This window comes from Bufo bufo, chromosome 8 (genome assembly GCF_905171765.1).
Source record: "Bufo bufo chromosome 8, aBufBuf1.1, whole genome shotgun sequence".
Classification (NCBI taxonomy): Eukaryota; Metazoa; Chordata; class Amphibia; order Anura; family Bufonidae; genus Bufo; species Bufo bufo.
This window is the reverse complement of record NC_053396.1, coordinates 184951057-184972082: the sequence shown is the minus strand read 5'-3', so window position 1 is coordinate 184972082 and position 21026 is coordinate 184951057. Positions and strand designations below refer to the sequence as shown.

At 43.8% G+C, this 21026-nt stretch overlaps 1 protein-coding gene across 1 annotated transcript in view; it reads left to right on the top strand.

The window, feature by feature from the left end:
* Positions 1–21026, top strand: part of LOC120978248 (cytochrome P450 2A13-like) — a 143415-nt gene that overhangs the window by 41275 nt on the left and 81114 nt on the right. Inside the window, exon 4 of the mRNA XM_040406485.1 lies at positions 15273–15433. Within this exon, the coding sequence (XP_040262419.1) occupies positions 15273–15433 (161 nt within the window). The remainder of the gene's footprint in view (positions 1–15272; positions 15434–21026) is intronic.

Sequence of the window (21026 nt, the reverse complement as noted above, 5' to 3'; positions counted from 1 at the left end):
AAGCTCCGCATGTCCTCCATCAACAACACGTCTGTAAAGCGTCCTGTCTTTGCCGGCGTGGTCGTGGGAGGAGGAGGATTACTTTCACCTCTTCCCCTGTTAGATTCCCGTTGTGCTGTGACATCACCCTTATACGCTGTGTAAAGCATACTTTTTAATTTATTTTGGAACTGCTGCATCCTTTCCGACTTGCGGTAATTCGGTAACATTTCAGGCACTTTCTGCTTAAACCGGGGGTCTAGTAGCGTGGACACCCAGTACAGGTCATTCTCCTTCTTTTTTTTTATACGAGGGTCCCTCAACAGGCACGACAGCATGAAAGACCACATTTGCACATGGATGCCGAGCTACTCATGTCCCGTTCCTCGTCCTCAGTGATCTCACTGAAGGTATGTTCTTCCCCAATGCCACGTACAACACCACGAGTACCAGATAGGTGACAATGAGCACCCTGGGATGCCTGTTGTGGTTGGTCTTCCTCCTCCTCCTCAAAGCCACATTCCTCCTCTGACTCCTCTTCCTCACAATCCTCTTCCAGCGTTGCCGCAGGTCCAGCAAGCGATGCTGATAAGGCTGTTTCTGGTGGTGATGGTGACCACAACTCTTCCTCTTCACGCTCATCTACGGCCTGATCCAGCACTCTTCGCAGGGCACGCTCCAGGAAGAAAACAAATGGGATGATGTCGCTGATGGTGCCTTCGGTGCGACTGACTAGGTTTGTCACCTCCTCAAAAGGACGCATGAGCCTACAGGCATTGCGCATGAGCGTCCAGTAACATGGCAAATAAATTCCCAGCTCCGCAGAGGCTGTCCTAGCACCCCGGTCATACAAATACTTGTTGACGGCTTTTTCTTGTTGGAGCAGGCAGTCAAACATTAGGAGTGTTGAATTCCAACATGTCGGGCTTTCGCAAATCAAGCGCCTCACTGGCATGTTGTTTTGCCGCTGAATATCGGAAAAGTGCGCCATGGCCGTGTAGGAACGCCTGAAATGGCCACACACCTTCCTGGCATGCTTCAGGACGTCCTGTAAGCATGGGTACTTATGCACAAAGCGTTGTACGATCAGATTACACACATGTGCCATGCACGGCACATGTGTCAACTTGCCCAAATTCAATGCCGCCAACAAATTGCTTCTGTTGTCACACACCACTTTTCCGATCTCCAGTTGGTGCGGAGTCAGCCACTGATCCACCTGTGCGTTCAGGGCGGACAGGAGTGCTGGTTCGGTGTGACTCTCTGCTTTCAGGCAAGTCAACCCCAAGACGGCATGACACTGCCGTATCCGGGATGTGGAATAGCCCCTGGGGAGCTGGGGGAGTGCCGCTGATGTGGAGCAAGACGCAGCAGCAGAAGAGGACTCAGCCGAGGAGGTTATGGAAGAGGATGGAGTAGGAGGAGTAGAGGAGGTGGCAGCAGGCCTGCCTGCAAGTCATGGCGGTGTCACCAACTCCTCTGCAGAGCCACGCATTCAATGCTTGGCAGCCATCAGCAGGTTTACCCAATGCGCAGTGTAGGTGATATACCTGCCCTGACCGTGCTTTGCAGACCAGGTATCAGTGGTCAGATGGACCCTTGCCCCAACACTGTGTGCCAGACATGCCATTACTTCCTTTTGCACAATCGAGTACAGGTTGTGGATTGCCTTTTGTGCAAAGAAATTTCGGCCGGGTACCTTCCACTGCGGTGTCCCAATAGCTACAAATTTTTTGAACGCCTCAGACTCCACCAGCTTGTATGGTAAAAGCTGGCGGGCTAAGAGTTCAGACAAACCAGCTGTCAGACACCGGTCAAGGGGGTGACTTTGTGACATTGGCTTCTTACGCTCAAACATGTCCTTGACAGACACCTGACTGTGGGCAGATGAGCAGGAACTGCTCAAGGCGAGAGACGGATGGTTGAGAGGGGGCAAGGAGGACAGCAGTGGTTAACGTGGCTGAAGATGCTGGACCAGGAGGAGGATGGCTGCTTTGAGTTTGTGTGCTGCTTGTACTCATGTGTTGATCCCATAGGCGTTTGTGATGTGCGATCATGTGCCTTTGCAAAGCAGTTGTACCTAGGTGGGTGTTGGACTTCCACGACTCAGTTTCTTTTGGCACAGGTTGCAAATAGCATCGCTGTTGTCAGAGAAAGACACAAAAAAAAATGCCACACTGCTGAGCTCTGCAATGACGGCATTCTGGTGGTGGTAACAGCATGCGTTGATTGGCGTGCTGTCTGGCTGACCCCGGGTGCCGATGCATGCTGTCTGACTGTGCCACTAGCTCCTTGCGACGACCTCCCCCTGCTTCCAACTCGTCTCCTCCTCCTCTCTGTCTCCCTATCTGAACTTTCCCCCTGTTCTTCTTCTCTTTGAGCGGGCACCCACGTGACATCCACGGACACATTGTCATAATCAACCGCTTCACTTGTATCTGACAACTCAGCAAAGGAAGCAGCAGCGGGTACAACATCATCATCATCACACCGTACGTCCATGTGTGTAATGCTGCCTGACTGAGACATATCCCTGTTATCTACATCCTCTGGCAATAATGGTTGTGCATCACTCATTTCTTCCAACTGATGTGTAAATAACTCCTCTGACAGATCAAGTGAAGTGGCTGTGGTGCTAGTGTTGTGGTGGCGGCAGGCGGGCGAGTGGTAACTTGAGAGGTGCTCGAAGCTGAGCTGGAGGAGGATGGTGTGTCAAGGATCCGAGTGGAACCTGTATAAGATTGGGTGTCCTGTGTTAGCCAGTCAACTATGTCCTCAGAACTTTTCGAGTTCAGGGTACATGGCCTCTGAACACTGGGCATTATTCTAGGGCCAAAGGGAATAACAGCACCACGACCACAACGGCCCCTGCGGGGTGGCCTGCCTCTGCCTGTCTTTTTTTTTTGATTCGTTAAGTTGTACTATGCGTGCAAGCTACTGTGACACCATATATGAGTTGCGCTGGTGACACTATGCACTTGCAGCTGGGCCTTAAACACACAAACACGTGTGTGCAACTGACTGCTATTTATTCACAGTCAAAATTGTTATTTTTATTTAAATGGAATCGAATGTGACACCAGATATGAATGACGCTGAAGTGACACTATGGACTTGCAGCTGGGCCTTAAATACACAAACACGTGTGTGTGCAACTGACTGCTATTTATTCACAGTCAAAATTGTTGTTTTTCTTTAAATGGAATCGAATGTGACACCAGATATGAGTTGTGCTGAAGTAACACTATGGACTTGCAGCTGGGCCTTAAACACACAAACACGTGTGTGAAACTGACTGCTATTTATTCACAGTCAAAATTGTTGTTTTTCTTTAAATGGAGTCGAATGTGACACCAGATATGAGTTGCGCTGAAGTGACACTATGCGCTTGCAGCTGGGCCTTAAACACACAAACACGTGTGTGCAACTGACTGCTATTTATTCACAGTCAAAATTGTTGTTTTTATTTAACCGCCTCCGGAGCGCCTAACGCAGGATCGCGTTCCGGAGGCGTCAGCTCTGCGCACAGTCACGCATATACGCATCATCTCGCGACACGCGAGATTTCCTGTGAACGCGCGTACACAGGCGCGCGCGTTCACAGGATCGGAAGATAAGCGAGTGGTTTTCCAGCCTGCCAGCGGCGATCGTTCGCTGGCAGGCTGGAGATGCGATTTTATTAACCCCTAACAGGTATATTAGACGCTGTTTTGATAACAGCGTCTAATATACCTGCTACCTGGTCCTCTGGTGGTCCCCTTTGCTTGGATCGACCACCAGAGGACACAGGCAGCTCAGTAATAAGTAGCACCAAACACCACTACACTACACCCCCCTGTCACTTATTAACCCCTTATTAACCCCTGATCACCCCATATAGACTCCCTGATCACCCCCTGTCATTGCTCACCCCCCTGTAAGGCTCCATTCAGACGTCCGTATGTTTTTTACGGATCCACGGATACATGGATCGGATCTGCAAAACACATACGGACATCTAAATGGAGCCTTACAGGGGGGTAATCAATAACAGGGGGGTGATCACCCCATATAGACTCCCTGATCACCCCCCTGTCATTGATCACCCCCCTGTAAGGCTCCATTCAGACATTTTTTTGACCCAAGTTAGCGGAAATAGTTTTTTTTTTTTCTTCTTACAAAGTCTCATATTCCACTAACTTGTGTCAAAAAATAAAATCTCACATGAACTCACCATACTCCTCACGGAATCCAAATGCGTAAATTTTTTAGACATTTATATTCCAGACTTCTTCTCACGCTTTAGGGCCCCTAAATTGCCAGGGCAGTATAAATACCCCACATGTGACTCCATTTCGGAAAGAAGACACCCCAAGGTATTCCGTGAGGGGCTTATTGAGTCCATGAAAGATTGAAATTTTTGTCCCAAGTTAGCGGAAACGGAGACTTTGTGAGAAAAAAAAAAAAATCTATTTCCGCTAACTTGTGCCAAAAAAAAAAACATTCTATAAACTCGCCATTCCCCTCATTGACTACCTTGGGGTGTCTTCTTTCAAAAATGGGGTCACATGTGGGGTATTTATACTGCCCTGGCATTTTAGGGGCCCTAAAGCGTGAGAAGAAGTCTGGGATCCAAATGTCTAAAAATGCCCTCCTAAATGGAATTTGGGCCCCTTTGCGCATCTAGGCTGCAAAAAAGTGTCACACATCTGGTATCGTTGTATTCAGGAGAAATTGGGCAATGTGTTTTGGGGTGTCATTTTACATATACCCATGCTGGGTGAGATAAATATCTTGGTCAAATACCAACTTTCTATAAAAAAAATTGGAAAAGTTGTCTTTTGCCGAGAAATTTCTCTCACCCAGGATGGGAATATGTAAAATGACACCTTAATACACATTGCCCAACTTCTCCTGAGTACGGCGATACCACATGTGTGACACTTTTTTGCAGCCTAGGTGGGCAAAGGGGCCCACATTCCAAAGAGCACATTTAGGATTTCACAGGTAATTTTTTACACATTTTGATTTCAAAATACTTCCCACACATTAGGGCCCCTAAATTGCCAGGGCAGTATAACTACCCAACAAGTGACCCCATTTTGGAAAGAAGACACCCCAAGGTATTCCGTGAGGGGCATGGCGAGTTCCTAGAATTTTTTATTTTTTGTCACAAGTTAGCGGAAAATGATGATTTTTATTTTATTTTTTTCTTACAAAGTCTTATATTCCACTAACTTGTGACAAAAAATAAAAACTTCCATGAACTCACTATGCCCATCACGAAATACTTTGCGGTGTCTTCTTTCCAAAATGGTGTCACTTGTGGGGTAGGTCTACTGCCCTGGCATTTTAGGGGACCTAATTTGTGGTAAGTATTTTGAAATCAAAATGTGTAAAAAAAGACCTGTGAAATCCTAAAGGTGCTCTTTGGAATGTGGGCCCCTTTGCCCACCTAGGCTGCAAAAAAGTGTCACATATGTGGTATCGCCGTACTCAGGAGAAGTTGGGCAATGTGTTTTGGGGTGTCACCCAGCATGGGTATATGTAAAATGACACCCCAAAAAACATTGCCCAACTTCTCCTGAGTACGGCGATACCACATGTGTGACACTTTTTTGCAGCCTAGGTGGGCAAAGGGGCCCACATTCCAAAGAGCACCTTTAGGATTTCACAGGTCATTTTTTCACATTTTGATTTCAAAATACTTCCCACACATTAGGGCCCCTAAATTTCCAGGGCAGTATAACTACCCCACAAGTGACCACATTTTGGAAAGAAGACACCCCAAGGTAGTCTGTGAGGGGCATGGCGAGTTCCTAGATTTTTTTATTTTTTGTCACAAGTTAGTGGAATATGAGACTTTGTAAGGAAAAAAAAAATCATAATTTTCCGCTAACTTGTGACAAAAAATAAAAAGTTCTATAAACTCACTATGCCCATCAGCGAATACCTTAGGGTGTCTACTTTCCGAAATGGGGTCATTTGTGGGGTGTTTGTACTTTCTAGGCATTGTAGAACCTCAGGAAACATGACAGGTGCTCAGAAAGTCAGAGCTGCTTCAAAAAGCGGAAATTCACATTTTTGTACCATAGTTTGTAAACGCTATAACTTTTACCCAAACCATTTTTTTTTTTTACCCAAACATTTTTTTTTTATCAAAGACATGTAGAACAATAAATTTAGAGAAAAATTTATATATGGATGTCGTTTTTTTGCAAAAAAATTTACAACTGAAAGTGAAAAATGTCATTTTTTTTCAAAAAAATCGTTAAATTTTGATTAATAACAAAAAAAGTAAAAATGTCAGCAGCAATAAAATACCACCAAATGAAAGCTCTATTAGTGAGAAGAAAAGGAGGTAAAATTCATTTGGGTGGTAAGTTGCATGACCGAGCAATATACGGTGAAAGTAGTGTAGGTCAGAAGTGTAAAAAGTGGCCTGGTCATTAAGGGTGTTTAAGCTAGGGGGGCTGAGGTGGTTAAATGGAATCGAATGTGACACCAGATATTAGTTGCGCTGAAGTGACACTATGCGCTTGCAGCTGGGCCTTAAACACACAAACACGTGCAGGCAACTGACTGCTATTTATTCACAGTCAAAATTGTTGTTTTTATTTAAAATGAATCGAATGTGACACCAGATATGAATGGCGCTGAAGTGACACTATGGACTTGCAGCTGGGCCTTAAACACACAAACACGTGCAGGCAACTGACTGCTATTTATTCACAGTCAAAATTGTTGTTTTTATTTAAATGGAATCGAATGTGACACCAGATATGAATGGCGCTGAAGTGACACTATGGACTTGCAGCTGGGCCTTAAACACACAAACACGTGTGTGCAACTGACTGCTATTTATTCACAGTCAAAATTGTTGTTTTTCTTTAAATGGAATCGAATGTGACACCAGATATGAATGGCGCTGAAGTGACACTATGCGCTTGCAGCTGGGCCTTAAACACACAAACACGTGTGTGCAACTGACTGCTATTTATTCACAGTCAAAATTGTTGTTTTTATTTAAATGGAGTAGAATGTGACACCAGATATGAATGGCGCTGAAGTGACACTATGCGCTTGCAGCTGGGCCTTAAACACACAAACACGTGTGTGCAACTGACTGCTATTTATTCACAGTCAAAATTGTTGTTTTTCTTTAAATGGAATCGAATGTGACACCAGATATGAGTTGCGCTGAAGTGACACTACCGGTACGTAATGTGTTGTTCCGATCACTGCCGCCCGGCCGGCGGTGATCGGAACAAGGTGCCTGCTCAAACCATTGAGCAGGCACCTAGGCTAAATGCGCGGGGTGGGGGTGGTCCCGTGACCCCCCCATGTCGGCGATCTCAGCAAACCGCAGGTCAATTCAGACCAACGGTTTGCTGCTTTTTTTTGCAGTTTCTGATCCCCGCGGTTCCTGACCGCGGGGATCAGAAACTTTAGTATTCCTAAAATATATATTTATCTCCCCCCCCTGCACCCCTGAATGATTTTATCCCAGTGGGAGGTGCAGGGGGGGGGGGTTGCGGGCGGTTTGGGCGGTGCGGGAGGCGGGCGGTGCGGTAGGCGGGATCGCGATCCCCCGCCTGCCTCCTCTTGAATAATCGTTGGTGGCCAGTGGTTATTCCAGAGTGTCAGCACATTGCTGACACTCTGGTATAAACGGCTGACATCTGTGATGTGATGTCAGCAGTTTAACCCTTTCCATACCGCGGTCCGTAAGGACCGCTGTATGGTAAAATGTCAACAGCTCAGGGAGCTCCCTCCCTCTCCCATCGGGGGGCTGCTGTGCCTTTGCAGCCCCCCGATGGGAGAGGGAGAGAGCCCCCAGACAGCCCCCCTCCTTACCCTTCCCCATCTGCGAAGTTGTGGCTACAACCGAGCAGACAGGGAAGGTTCTTATGGCAACAGGACGCCTTCTCAGGCATCCTGCTGTCCATGGTGCTGAACAGATCTGTGCTAAAGGCATACAGTGCAGTACCCTATATAGTGTACTGTACTGTATTATACAGACATCAGACCCACTGGATCTTCAAGAACCAGGTGGGTCTGGGTCAAAAAAATGTAAAAAAAAATGTGAAAAAAGTAAAGTAAAAAAAAAACACATTTATCACTTAAAAAATAAAATACACTACACATATTAGGTATCGCCACGTCCGTAACGACCTGATCTATAAAACGGTCATGTTACTTTCCCCGCACGGTGAACGCCATAAAAAAAAAATTTAAACTATGAGGAAATTGAAATTTTGCCCACCTTACTTCCCAAAAAAGGTAATAAAAGTGATCAAAAATGTTGCATGTACGCCAAAATAGTACCAATCAAACCGGCATCTCATCCCGAAAAACTAATATCCTACCCAAGATAATCGCCAAAAAACTGAAAAAACTATGGCTTTTAGACTATGGAAACACTAAAACATGATTTTTTTGGTTTCAAAAATGAAATCATTGTGTAAAACTTACATTAATAAAAAAAAGTATACATATTAGGTATTGCCGCGTCTGTATCGACCGGCTCTATAAAAATATCACATGAACTAACCCCTCAGGTGACCACCGTAAAAAAATAAAAATAAAAACGGTGTAAAAAAAGCAATTTTTTGTCATCTTACGTCACAAGAAGTGTAATAGCAAGCGATCAAAAAGTCATATGCACCCCAAAATAGTGCCAATAAAACCTCATCTCATCCCACAAAAAATGAGACCCTTTCTAAGATAATGGCCCAGAAACTGAAAAAAACTATGGCTCTCAAACTATGGAGACACTAAAACATGAATTCTTTGGTTTCAAAAATGAAATCTTTGTGTAAAACTTACAAAAATAAAAAATATTGTATACATAATAGGTATCTCCGCGTACGTGACAACCTGCTCCATAAAAATACCACAGGATCTAACCTGTCAGATGAATGTTGTAAATAAGAAAAATAAAAAATAAACGGTGCCAAAAAAGCTATTTCTTGTTACCTTGCCTCACAAAAAGTGTAATATAGAGCAACCAAAAATCATATGTACCCTAAACTAGTACCAACAAAACTGCCACCCTATCCCGTAGTTTCTAAAATGGGGTCACTTTTTTGGAGTTTCTACTCTAGGGGTGCATCAGGAGGGCTTCAAATGGGACATGGTGTCAAAAAAACCAGTCCAGCAAAATCTGCCTTCCAAAAACTGTATGGCATTCCTTTCCTTCTGCGCCCTGCCGTGTGCCCGTACAGCAGTTTACGACCACATATGGGGTGTTTCTGTAAACTACAGAATCAGGGCCATAAATAATGAGTTTTGTTTGGCTGTTAACCCTTGCTTTGTAACTGGAAAAAAATATAATAATGGAAAATCTGCCAAAAAAGTGAAATTTTGAAATTGTATCTCTATTTTCCATTAAATCTTGTGCAACACCTAAAGGGTTAACAAAGTTTGTAAAATCAGTTTTGAATACAGGACCCAAAAATTTGGCATTCACCGGATAGAAAAGAACTTTGGCTGATGTGGCTGGAGATACATTAGGCGTTCACTGGATAAAAATAAAACTGTATGCCACTGCAGTACAGGCCCCAAAAATTTTGCATTCGACGGACAGAAAAGAACTTTGGCTGATGTGGCTGGAGGTACATTAGGCGGTCACTGGATACATTTTTTACTTTAGGCCACTGGAGTACAGGCCCCAAAAAATTTGGCATTCACCTGACACAAAAGAACTTGTGATTATGTGCCTGGAGGTACATTTGACGGTCACTGGATAAAAATGTTACTGTAGGGTACTGAAGAACAGGCCCCAAAAATTTAGCATTCACCGGATAGAAAAGAACTTTGGCTGATGTGGCTGGAGGTACATTAGACGGTCACTGGATAAAAATACAACTGTAGGCCACTGGAGTATAGGCCCCAAATGTTAGACATTCACCTGACACAAAAGAACTTGTGATCCTGTGGCTTGAGGTACATTAGGCGTTCACTGGATTAAAATAGAATTGTAGGCCACTGAAGTATAGGCCCCAAAATTTTGGCATTCACCTGACATAAAAGAGCTTGTGATTATGTGCCTGGAGGTACATTTGGATAAAAATTTTACTTTAGGGTACTGAAGTACAGGACCCAAAAATTTGGCATTCACCGGATAGAAAATAACTTTGGCTGATGTGGCTGGTGATACATTAGGCGTTCACTGGATAAAAATAGAACTGTATGCCACTGCAGTACAGGCCGCAAAAATTTGGCATTCGACGGACAGAAAAGAACTTTGGCTGATGTGGCTGGAGGTACATTAGGCGGTCACTGGATACAAATTTTACTTTAGGCCACTGGAGTACATGCCAGAAATTAGGCATTCTCCTGACTCAAAAGAACTTGTAATCCTGTGGCTTGAGGCACATTAGGCAGTCACTGGATAAAAATAGAATTGTACGCCACTGAAGTACAGGCCCCAAAAATTAGGCATTCATCTGACACAAAAGAACTTGTGATTCTGTGGCTGGAGGTACATTAGGCGGTCACTGGATAAAAATAGAACTGTAGGCCACTGGAGTATAGGCCCCAAATATTAGACATTTACCTGACACAAAAAAACTTGTGGCTGGAGGTACATTAGGCGGTCACTGGATAAAAATATTACTATAGTCCACTGCAGTAGAGGCCTTAAAAATTAGGCATTCACCTGGCACAAAAGAACTTGTGATTCTGTGGCTGGAGGTACATTAGGCGTTCACTGGATAAAAATTTTACTGTAGGCCACTGGAGTACAGGCCCCAAAAATTATGCATTCACCTGACATAAAAGAACTTGTGATTATGTGCCTGGAGGTACATTTGGCGGTCACTGGATAACATTTTACTGTAGGGTACTGAATTACAGGCCCCAAAAATTTGGCATTCACCGGATAGAAAAAAACTTTGGCTGATGTGGCTGAATATACATTAGGAATCTCTCCTATTCTCTTCCTGAAATCACCAGTCCAGCAGCATCCTCTCCCTACACTTGTAACAGCAGAATGACGTGCAGCGCTGCGTGACTCAAGCTTATATAGAGCCTGAGTCACATGCTGCTCTGGCCAATGACAGCCATGCCATTAGTAGGCATGGCTGTGATGGCTTCTAAGGTCAGACAGTTAAACGCTTGTTGATTGGCTGCTCTGCAGCCTTTTTTCAAAAAGCGCTGAGAAATCGCCGAACACCGAACCCGAACTTTTACTGAAATGTTCAGGTTCGGGTCCGGGGTCCAAAAATCCTAAAGTTCGGTACAAACTCGAACTTTACAGTTTGGGTTCGCGCAACCCTATTTATAATGTTCTCAATCTACTGTAGTGTATTCCCATGCACCTTTTCCACCATAAATAAAAAAAATAGTATATGGTTGAATCTTGTTTTCTCCTCCTCCTCCTCATCCAGATTGTATATATTCCCTCCACTCAAATTTTTTTTATAGGGTCAGCTCAACTACAGACCCTTGCCCCTAATGTTTTAGAGGGTCAGTTCAGCAGCAGGACACTCTTCTAATGTTTTAGAAGGTCAGTTCAGCAGCAGGCCCTCGCCCTGATGTTTTAGAGGGTTAGTTCATCAGCAGTCCCTCGCCCCTAATGTTTTAGAGGGTCAGTTCAGCAGCAGGCCCTCGCCCCTAATGTTTTAGAGGGTCAGCCCAGCAGGCCCTCGCTTATAATGTTTTAGAGCGTCAGCTCACCAGCAGGCCCTCGCCCCTAATGTTTTAGAATATGAGTTCACCAGCAGGCACTCGCATATAATGTTTTAGAGCGTCAGCTCACCAGCAGGCACTCGCATATAATGTTTTAGAGCGTCAGCTCAGCAGCAGGCCCTCGCTCATAATGTTTTAGAGGGTTACTTTAGCAGCAGGCCCTCGCCTCTAATGTTTTAGAGGGTCAGCTCAGCAGCAGGCCCTCGCATATAATAATGTTTTGCAGGGTCAGCTCACCAGCAGGTCCGCACCTAAAATCTTTTACAGGGTCAGCTCACCTGCAGGCCCAAACCTAAAATCTTTTACTTGGTCAGCTCACCTGCAGGCCCGCAACTCAAATCTTTTACAGCTTCAGCTCACCTGCAGGCCCGCAACTCAATGTGAATGAGGCTCTCCTTTATGTGATATACACGTTGTATCGGAGTGCCTCTTAATTGTAATTTTTGGCAGCACTTGCACTTTATATGCAAGTAAATATACAGGAAAGAATGTTTTCAATCAATTTTTCCTATAACATCGATTTTTTACTTTGGTTTTGTGCGTAAAACCTTAATTAGATTGTGGGCCTGGTGACCACTTTAAGCCCTTTTAAGCTGCATCAGCAGCAGCATGGTGATAAAAATGAGTGGCAAGGTGACATGGTGTGGAGATGGCAGCATGAGGAGGCCACATAGTGGCACAATGACTGAGTCTGGATAAAAGACTAAGGCCACAGATTGCTTAGAAAGATGCAAATTGAAACAATCTGTGGAGCTGTATCACGGTCACCAGCAGATTAATGCAGCCATCAAATTCAAGTTGGGTTTGCCGGTTCCACCTTAACTCACCAGCAGGCCCGCACCTAAAATTTTTTACTGGTTTGGCTCACCTGCAGGCCCGAAACTCGATTCTTTTACTTTATCAGCTCACATGAAGGCCCGCTACTTAAATCTTTTACAGGGTCATCTCACATACAGGCCCTCGCATAGAACTTTTTAGAGGGTCAGCTCAGCTGCAGGCCATCGCATAAAATGTTTTACAGGGTCAGCTCACCCACAGGCACTAGCATATAATGTTTAACAGGGTCAGCTCACTGAAAGTGTTGTTCCCTTCTCAATGCACCTTGATTCCTTCCTTTGTCCCCGAAGACAGGCGCCTGGAGAACTTATCAGTGACACATGCAGTATGACGTCAGTAACAGTTCTATTTATTCCTTACCATACAGGCCTTTATATACATTCATGTATACATACAAGAACAGCTGCGGCTCTCATTACAATAATGCTGACTAGGAACAGTTCCTTATACAGACAGAAGGTCAATGTAAATATAGTCACCCTCTAATATGATGTCACCCAACCTCCTGTCCTTCATACAGATCATACAGCTTATTCTATTTAACCCTTCAATCCCTTCTTAAGTCATGAATATGACTTATCTTCTTTCTCTCATAGAGAGGTAAGTAGCATATGATTGTCCAGGGTCTGTGGGTTTTGGACACATTACACAAAACATCTGTATGAGGGAAGGGATACATTGGATACAACAACATATGACAATCAAGGAAGCAATTATAATTATAATACTGATCAATAATGTTCTTAACCAACTCAAATCCGGCAGCCAGCTCAATAACCAGTCCCACCAAGAGGATGAATCAACATCTTTCCTGATATTATTAGCAATTTAATGTAACGCTTGAATATGGGACTGGATTATATTATGTTTAAGTAACAAATAATCCACAGCAAATCTAGTTTCTAGCACTGCTCCTCTTACGCCTTGTATATCTAAAAGCATGTCTGATAAGGCAATAGAGGTATGATTCAGAGATTTAGCTAAGTCACATGCAATAGAATTTATAGTACGAGTATTATATATAGCCAGTCCAGGCATTCCTAATATAGAGGCGCTCAAACTTGTATATTCTGTACGGCTGAAAAGGGGTAAAGTAGAGTCACAGTTTTCTGATAAAGTCTTGGTAACCGATCTGTAAGCTCTCCTGATAGGGGGTTGACTTGGAAGAGCCAAAGTCAGCCTGGATAAAGCACAGGGACCTCCAATAACATTAGCAGGAATGTAATTGTAAGTGCTGTTACCACAAGACAAAAACCATCCCTTAGGGAGCATTATATTATAGATAAAACTGGGAGTCACAATGGTCTTATTACAACTCATGGAATTATCCAGGGAGCTAGCAAGCCTACTATTCTTTTTACAAGTGTCGTCAATATAATCATATACACTATTCTTAGGTAATCCACTTTTTATGTCTCTATTATCACAATATAAAGTCATATCCTAGGAAAAGGTAAAACAAGTTTCTGCTGCAGTCACGTTAATAGTAATTATTCTAATATTATCCCTGCTATTTCCTAATTTCTGACACTCCCCACAGAAGTCATACATGGAAATAAAAGATTGTGTATTGTTAGCCATCGCCCAGACTTCAAGGAGGGATTTATCGGGTGTAGGCACAGCAATAACACATGTTTGTATAAGATCCCGTGGGCACTGTAAGTCTTTAAGGCACAATGAACTAACATTTAGGGCATTTGCCATCCTGACTATACTATTCGGTTCAGAATAAAAGGGGACGGGAGCAAAGGGATCTTGCTCCTGAGCTCTTTTATATACTGGCCGAATATTTGGTGCACCGCAGAAGAAACTCATCTCCTCTGGGTGATAAATACATGTAGTAATAAGCCAGACTGGCAAGAAAACACAAAGATTAATAATTATCAGCAGACAAACAAATCTCCCAGAATATTGTGGGGTCATCATCTTCAGCCTGTGGCAAGGCACTTTTCAGGGAAACTTCTTCTGAGTTCCCCTCTTTGTTCAGAGAATTCACACCTGCTTCACCCTCTTTGTCTTTGTCCGTCACCGGAGAAGAAGCCTCAGGGACCCTTTTCACTCTGCTAGCATGAATTCAGATTAGAGCCTCTTCTGTGAGAATCGCTGTTCTGGTGACTGCTACCACTCGAGACAAAACAGCAAAACCATGAATTACAGGCACTGCTGCAAGGTGAAGAATTACAGCTCAGACACCCACCACCCAAAACTGCCACTAGGCCAGGTAAAGCTCAAGTCTGAACTTTACAGTTGACACTTATACCCGCAAATGCTAATTTGCGGCCATCAAACCTGTATCCATATCTCCTCAATTGCAATTGGTGCCATAAACTGCTCTTTGAATTTGCTGCTGTTGGATATACCATAAGTTATATTTTGCACTTAGTAAAAAGAGACCGTTAATTGTTCACTTCTGGCCTCATTCTTCAAATTACCTTTCCACTGCACCGATCCCCAAGGAAAAGCCTTAGGGAGTACACCATGCCACAACATCTCATCAGAGCTATTACCACTCCTACTGTATCTTCTACACTGGCTCCTCAGCGGCTGCTGTACTTGTAAGACTGTTAGCCCACTACCCACACTGGTATTACTTTCATAGAAAGAAATTAGCTTTAAATTAAAGTGGAGGTTAACCTGAGGATGCATTCGAACTACCATTCCTCCCTCTATCAATCTCTTCCTTCCTACCTTTATTCATTCCTTCCTTTCTTGTCTGCTTTATTATTATGTGGAAAAAACAAACAACACACTATTATTATTATTTTTTTATGTTGTTTATACAGAACAATTTGTCGACCCGACCAGATTTCTACTCCAGTGTGTCTCAAATGTAATTTGCTCCATTGTGTTTGGAAACCGCTTTGAATACAGTAATGATAGCTTCCAGAAGCTCCTGGGCATGTTTCATGCTGTATTTCGGGATATGAGCACTGTGTGTGGACAGGTAAGTGCAACACTTTCAACGTTATACACTAGACAGCCACATGGTATTTAATCAGATGCAAATCTACTCTTTGGACAAATATTTTTCTCTCGGCAACCGATTTAGTACCCTCTTATTAAGAGAAATGTACATGTAACTGTAGGGGGAAAAGAGCTTTCAGTAACACCTCGGCCCTGGCATCTAAAAGGCACCAATAAACCCTCTGCTAAAATAGAGAACACTAATACTATAAATAGCATATGATATTTGGGTACGTTGGACAAATATACATTTTTCATTAGGACCCAGAAGTAAAGATGGGTCCAATTCTAACAAATGAGTCAATTGGAAATTGGTGTATGACACACTGAGTTCTTGTAGCACTCGTAATTTTCTCTCATATTTATGTCTTTCTTTTCCTCCCCCTTTTAAACTCTTTAACTGAAAGACAGCAGTAGTAAATAATGTCAAAATGATGCTGACATATATGGCTATCGATAAACACATGGTTGACGCTGTTAACAGTGTGTTTGAGAATACACTGCTCTGTCGGATTTGTCATACATTTGATACACACGTTGTAGTAACTTAACCGCCTCCGGACCGCCTAACGCACGGATGCTTCCTGGAGGCGGTCGATTCAGTCCTCCAGGACGCATCTGTGCACACAGGCGCGCGCGTTCACAGGATCGGAAGGTAAGCGAGTGGATCTGCAGCCTGCCAGCGGCGATCGTTCGCTGGCAGGCTGTAGATGCGATTTTTTTAACCCCTAACAGGTATATTAGACGCTGTTTTGATAACAGCGTCTAATATACCTGCTACCTTGTCCTCTGGTGGTCCCTTTTGCTTGGATCGACTACCACAGGACACAGGCAGCTCTGTAATAAGTAGCACCAAGCACCACACTACACTACCCACCCCCCGTCACTTATTAACCCCTTATAAACCTCTGATCACCCCATATAGACTCCCTGATCACCCCACTGTCATTGATCACCCCCCTGTCATTGATCACCCCCCTGTAAGGCTCCATTCAGACGTCCGTATGTTTTTTACGGATACATGGATCGGATCCGCAAAACACATACAGACGTCTGAATGGAGCCTTACAGGGGGGTGATCAACGACAGGGGGGTGATCACCCCATATAGACTCCCTGATCACCCCCCTGTCATTGATCACCCCCCTGTCATTGATCACCCCCCTGTAAGGCTCCATTCAGATGTCCGTATGTTTTTTACGGATACATGGATCGGATCCGCAAAACACATACGGACGTCTGAATGGAGCATTACAGGGGGGTGATCAACGACAGGGGGGTGATCACCCCATATAGACTCCCTGATCACCCCCCTGTCATTGATCACCCCCCTGTCATTAATCACCCCCCTGTAAGGCTCCATTCAGACGTCCGTATGTTTTTTACGGATCCACGGATACATGGATCGGATCCGCAAAACACATACAGACGTCTGAATGGAGCCTTACAGGGGGGTGATCACCTCATATAGACTCCCTGATCACCCCCCTGTCATTGATCACCCCCCTGTCATTGATCACCCCCCTGTAAGGCTCCATTCAGAGGTCCGTATGTTTTTTACGGATCCACGGATACATGGATCGGATCCGCAAAACACATACGGACGTCTGAATGGAGCCTTACAGGGGGGTGATCAATGACAGGGGGGTGATCACCCCATATAGACTCCCTGATCACCCCCCAGTCATTGATCACCCCCCTGTAAGGCTCCATTCAGACATTTTTTTGGCACAAGTTAGCAGAATTTTTTTTTTTTTTTTTTTTTTTTCTTACAAAGTCTCATATTCCACTAACTTGTGTCAAAAAATAAAATCTCACATGAACTCCCCTCACGGAATCCAAATGCGTAAATTTTTTTAGACATTTATATTCCAGACTCCCTTTTCACGCTTTAGGGCCCCTAAAATGCCAGAGCAGTATAAATACCCCACATGTGACCCCATTTCGGAAAGAAGACACCCCAAGGTATTCCGTGAGGGGCATATTGAGTCTATGAAAGATTGAAATTTTTGTCCCAAGTTAGCGGAAAGGGAGACTTTGTGAGAAAAAAAGAATTTCCGCTAACTTGTGCCAAAAAAAAAAAATTCTATGAACTCGCCATGCCCCTCATTGAATACCTTGGGGTGTCTTCTTTCCAAAATGGGGTCACATGTGGGGTATTTATACTGCCCTGGCATTTTAGGGGCCCTAAAGCGTGAGAAGAAGTCTGGGATCCAAATGTCTAAAAATGCCATCATAAAAGGAATTTGGGCCCCTTTGCGCATCTATGCTGCAAAAAAGTGTCACACATGTGGTATCTCCGTATTCAGGAGAAGTTGGGCAATGTGTTTTGGGGTGTCATTTTACATATACCCATACTGGGTGAGATAAATATTTTGGTCAAATGCCAACTTTGTATAAAAAAATGGGAAAAGTTGTCTTTTGCCGAGATATTTCTCTCACCCAGCATGGGTATATGTAAAAAGACACCCCAAAACACATTGCCCTTTTTCTTCTGAGTACGGCGATACCAGATGTGTGACACTTTTTTGCAGCCTAGGTGGGCAAATGGGCCCACATTCCAAAGAGCACCTTTAGGATTTCACAGGGCATTTTTTACAGATTTTGATTTCAAACTACTTATCACGCATTCGGGCCCCTAAAATGCCAGGGCAGTATAACTACCCCACAAGTGACCCCATTTTGGGAAAGAAGACACCCCAAGGTATTCCGTGAGGGGCATGGCGAGTTCCTAGAATTTTTTATTTTTTGTCACAAGTTAGTGGAAAATGATGATTTTTTTTCTTTTTTTCTTACAAAGTCTCATATTCCACTAACTTGTGACAAAAAATAAAAACTTCCATGAACTCACTATGCCCATCACGAAATACCTTGGGGTGTCTTCTTTCCAAAATGTGGTCACTTGTGGGGTAGTTATACTGCCCTGGCATTTTAGGGGCACGAATGCTTGAGAAGTAGTTTGAAATCAAAATGTGTAAAAAATGCCCTGTGAAATCCGAAAGGTGCTCTTTGGAATGTGGGCCCCTTTGCCCACCTAGGCTGCAAAAAAGTGTCACACAACTGGTATCGCCGTACTCAGAAGAAGTTGGGCAATGTTTTTTGGGGTGTCTTTTTACATATACCCCATTTTGGAAAGAAGACACCCCAAGGTATTTCTTGATGGGCATAGTGAGTTCATGGAATTTTTTATTTTTTGTCAAAAGTTAGTGGAATATGAGACTTTGTAAGAAAAAAAACAAAACATCATTTTCCGCTAACTTGTGACAAAAAAATAAAAAGTTCTATGAACTAACTATGCCCATCAGCGAATACCTTAGGGTGTCTACTTTCCGAAATGGGGTCATTTGTGGGGTTTTTCTACTGTCTGGGCATTGTAGAACCTCAGGAAACATGACAGGTGCTCAGAAAGTCAGAGCTGCTTCAAAAAGCGGAAATTCAGATTTTTGTACCATAGTTTGTAAACGCTATTACTTTTACCCAAACAATTTTTTTTTTACCCAAACATTTTTTTTTTTATCAAAGACATGTAGAACAATAAATTTATATATGGATGTCGTTTTTTTAAAAAAAATTTACAACTGAAAGTGAAAAATGTCATTTTTTTGCAAAAATTTTGTTACATTTCGATTAATAACAAAAAAAGTAAAAATGTCAGCAGCAATGAAATACCACCAAATGAAAGCTCTATTAGTGAGAAGAAAAGGAGGTAAAATTCATTTGGGTGGTAAGTTGCATGACCGAGCAATAAACGGTGAGAGTAGTGTAGACAAAAGTCTAAAAAGTGGCCTGGTCATTAAGGGAGTTTAAGCTTAGGGGGGCTGAAGTGGTTAAAAAGCAACATCTTGTTCTGAGCAAGTAATCCCAAAAATATGATTTAATGGGAGCAAATGCATTATCCCAGACCTAGGGTTATCTGCAATTGTTTTAAATTATGTAATGTTTTTTATCTTTTATTAGTGTTGATCGAGCACCAAAGTGCTCGGGTGCTCGAGTAGAACACTTTGGGATGCTCGGGTGCTCTACAGAGCACCAGAGCACAATATAAGTCAATGGGAGAACCAGAGCATTAAACCAGGCACCCCATGCTCTGAAGAGGGGAGGGTGTCTGGTTCACAGGAAAAGGTCAGAAATTGATGCAAACACCACTGAAATGGTTCACGAACAGCATGGGGAGTATGTCTGGATACATCTTGGACTCCCAGGTAGCTGCTGGGAGTGATGCTGTCCGAGTAGTACGCCAATTTTACAGACTGACAATAATACGCACAAAACTGAAGATAAAATCGATTTTAGAGGAAAAATTGTTAGGAAACATTCTTTCCTGTATATTTACTTGTATATAAAGTGTAAGTGCTGCCAAAAATTACAAGAAAGAGGCACTCCGATATACCCTTTATTACACATAAAGGAGGGCATCATTCACACCATTGAAAAATTATGATTGCTGGCCTGCTGATGATCCGCAAAAACATTAGGAGCAAGGGCCTGCTGGTTACCCTCTAAAACATTAGGGGTGAGGGCCTGCTGCTGATCTGACCATCTAAAAAACTAGGGGTAAGGGTCTGCTGCTGAGCTGACCCTCTAAAACATTAGGGGCGAGGGTCTGCTGCTGAGCTGACCATCTAAAACATTAGGGGTGAGGGCCTGCTGCTGATCTGACCATCTAAAAAAATAGGGATGAGGGGCTGCTGCTGAGCTGAGCCTCTAAAACATTAGTGGCGAGGACCTGCTGCTTATCTAACCTTCTAAAACATTAGAGGTGAGGGTCTGCTGCTGAGCTGACCATCTAAAAAATTAGGGGTGAGGGTTTGCTGCTGAGCTGACCCTCTAAAACATTTGGGGCAAGGGCAGCCTAAAGAGCATGTTGATAAGATGGAGGAGGGTGAGAGAAGGAAGATTGAACCACATACCCTTTTTTGTGGTGGAAAGGGTGCATGGTAATACAGTGTATTTAAATATACCATAAAAGTGCCTTTATGCTTAGCCGCTTTCCTCTGGTGGAGTAGAGTAGTCAGGGGCAATCCAGGCCTTGTTCATTTTGATAAGAGTCAACCTGTCAGCATTTTCAGTTGACAGGCGGATGCGCTTATCAGTTATTATGCCCCCAGGAGCACTAAATACCCGCTCGGACAAAACGCTGGCGGCAGGGCAGACCTGCACCTCCAAGGCATAGAGAGGTATCACTTAGGACGCTGACACGTTTTGCTATGTACTCCTTCACCATCTTCCAAAACTTTTCTTTCCTTGGGACACTAGGCCGTGCATCAGGGGGAGGGTGCTGGCGGGGTGTCATGAAACTGTCCCAGATTTTGGAGAGTGTTGCCCTGCCTCTGTTTGAACTGCTGTGTGTTCCCCTCTTCTCCCCTCCTTGGTTGCCCAAGAAACTACGTACTCTGACGCCAGCATTGTCAGCTGGAAATTTTTGGAGCAATTATTCCACAAGGACCATCTGCTATTGCACCATTTTGATAGTCCTCTCCACCACAGAAATAACAGATGAGAAGTCCTCTCCACCACAGGAATGAGAGATGAGAAGTTCTATTTGTAGCGGGGGTCGAGAAGGGTGAACAACCA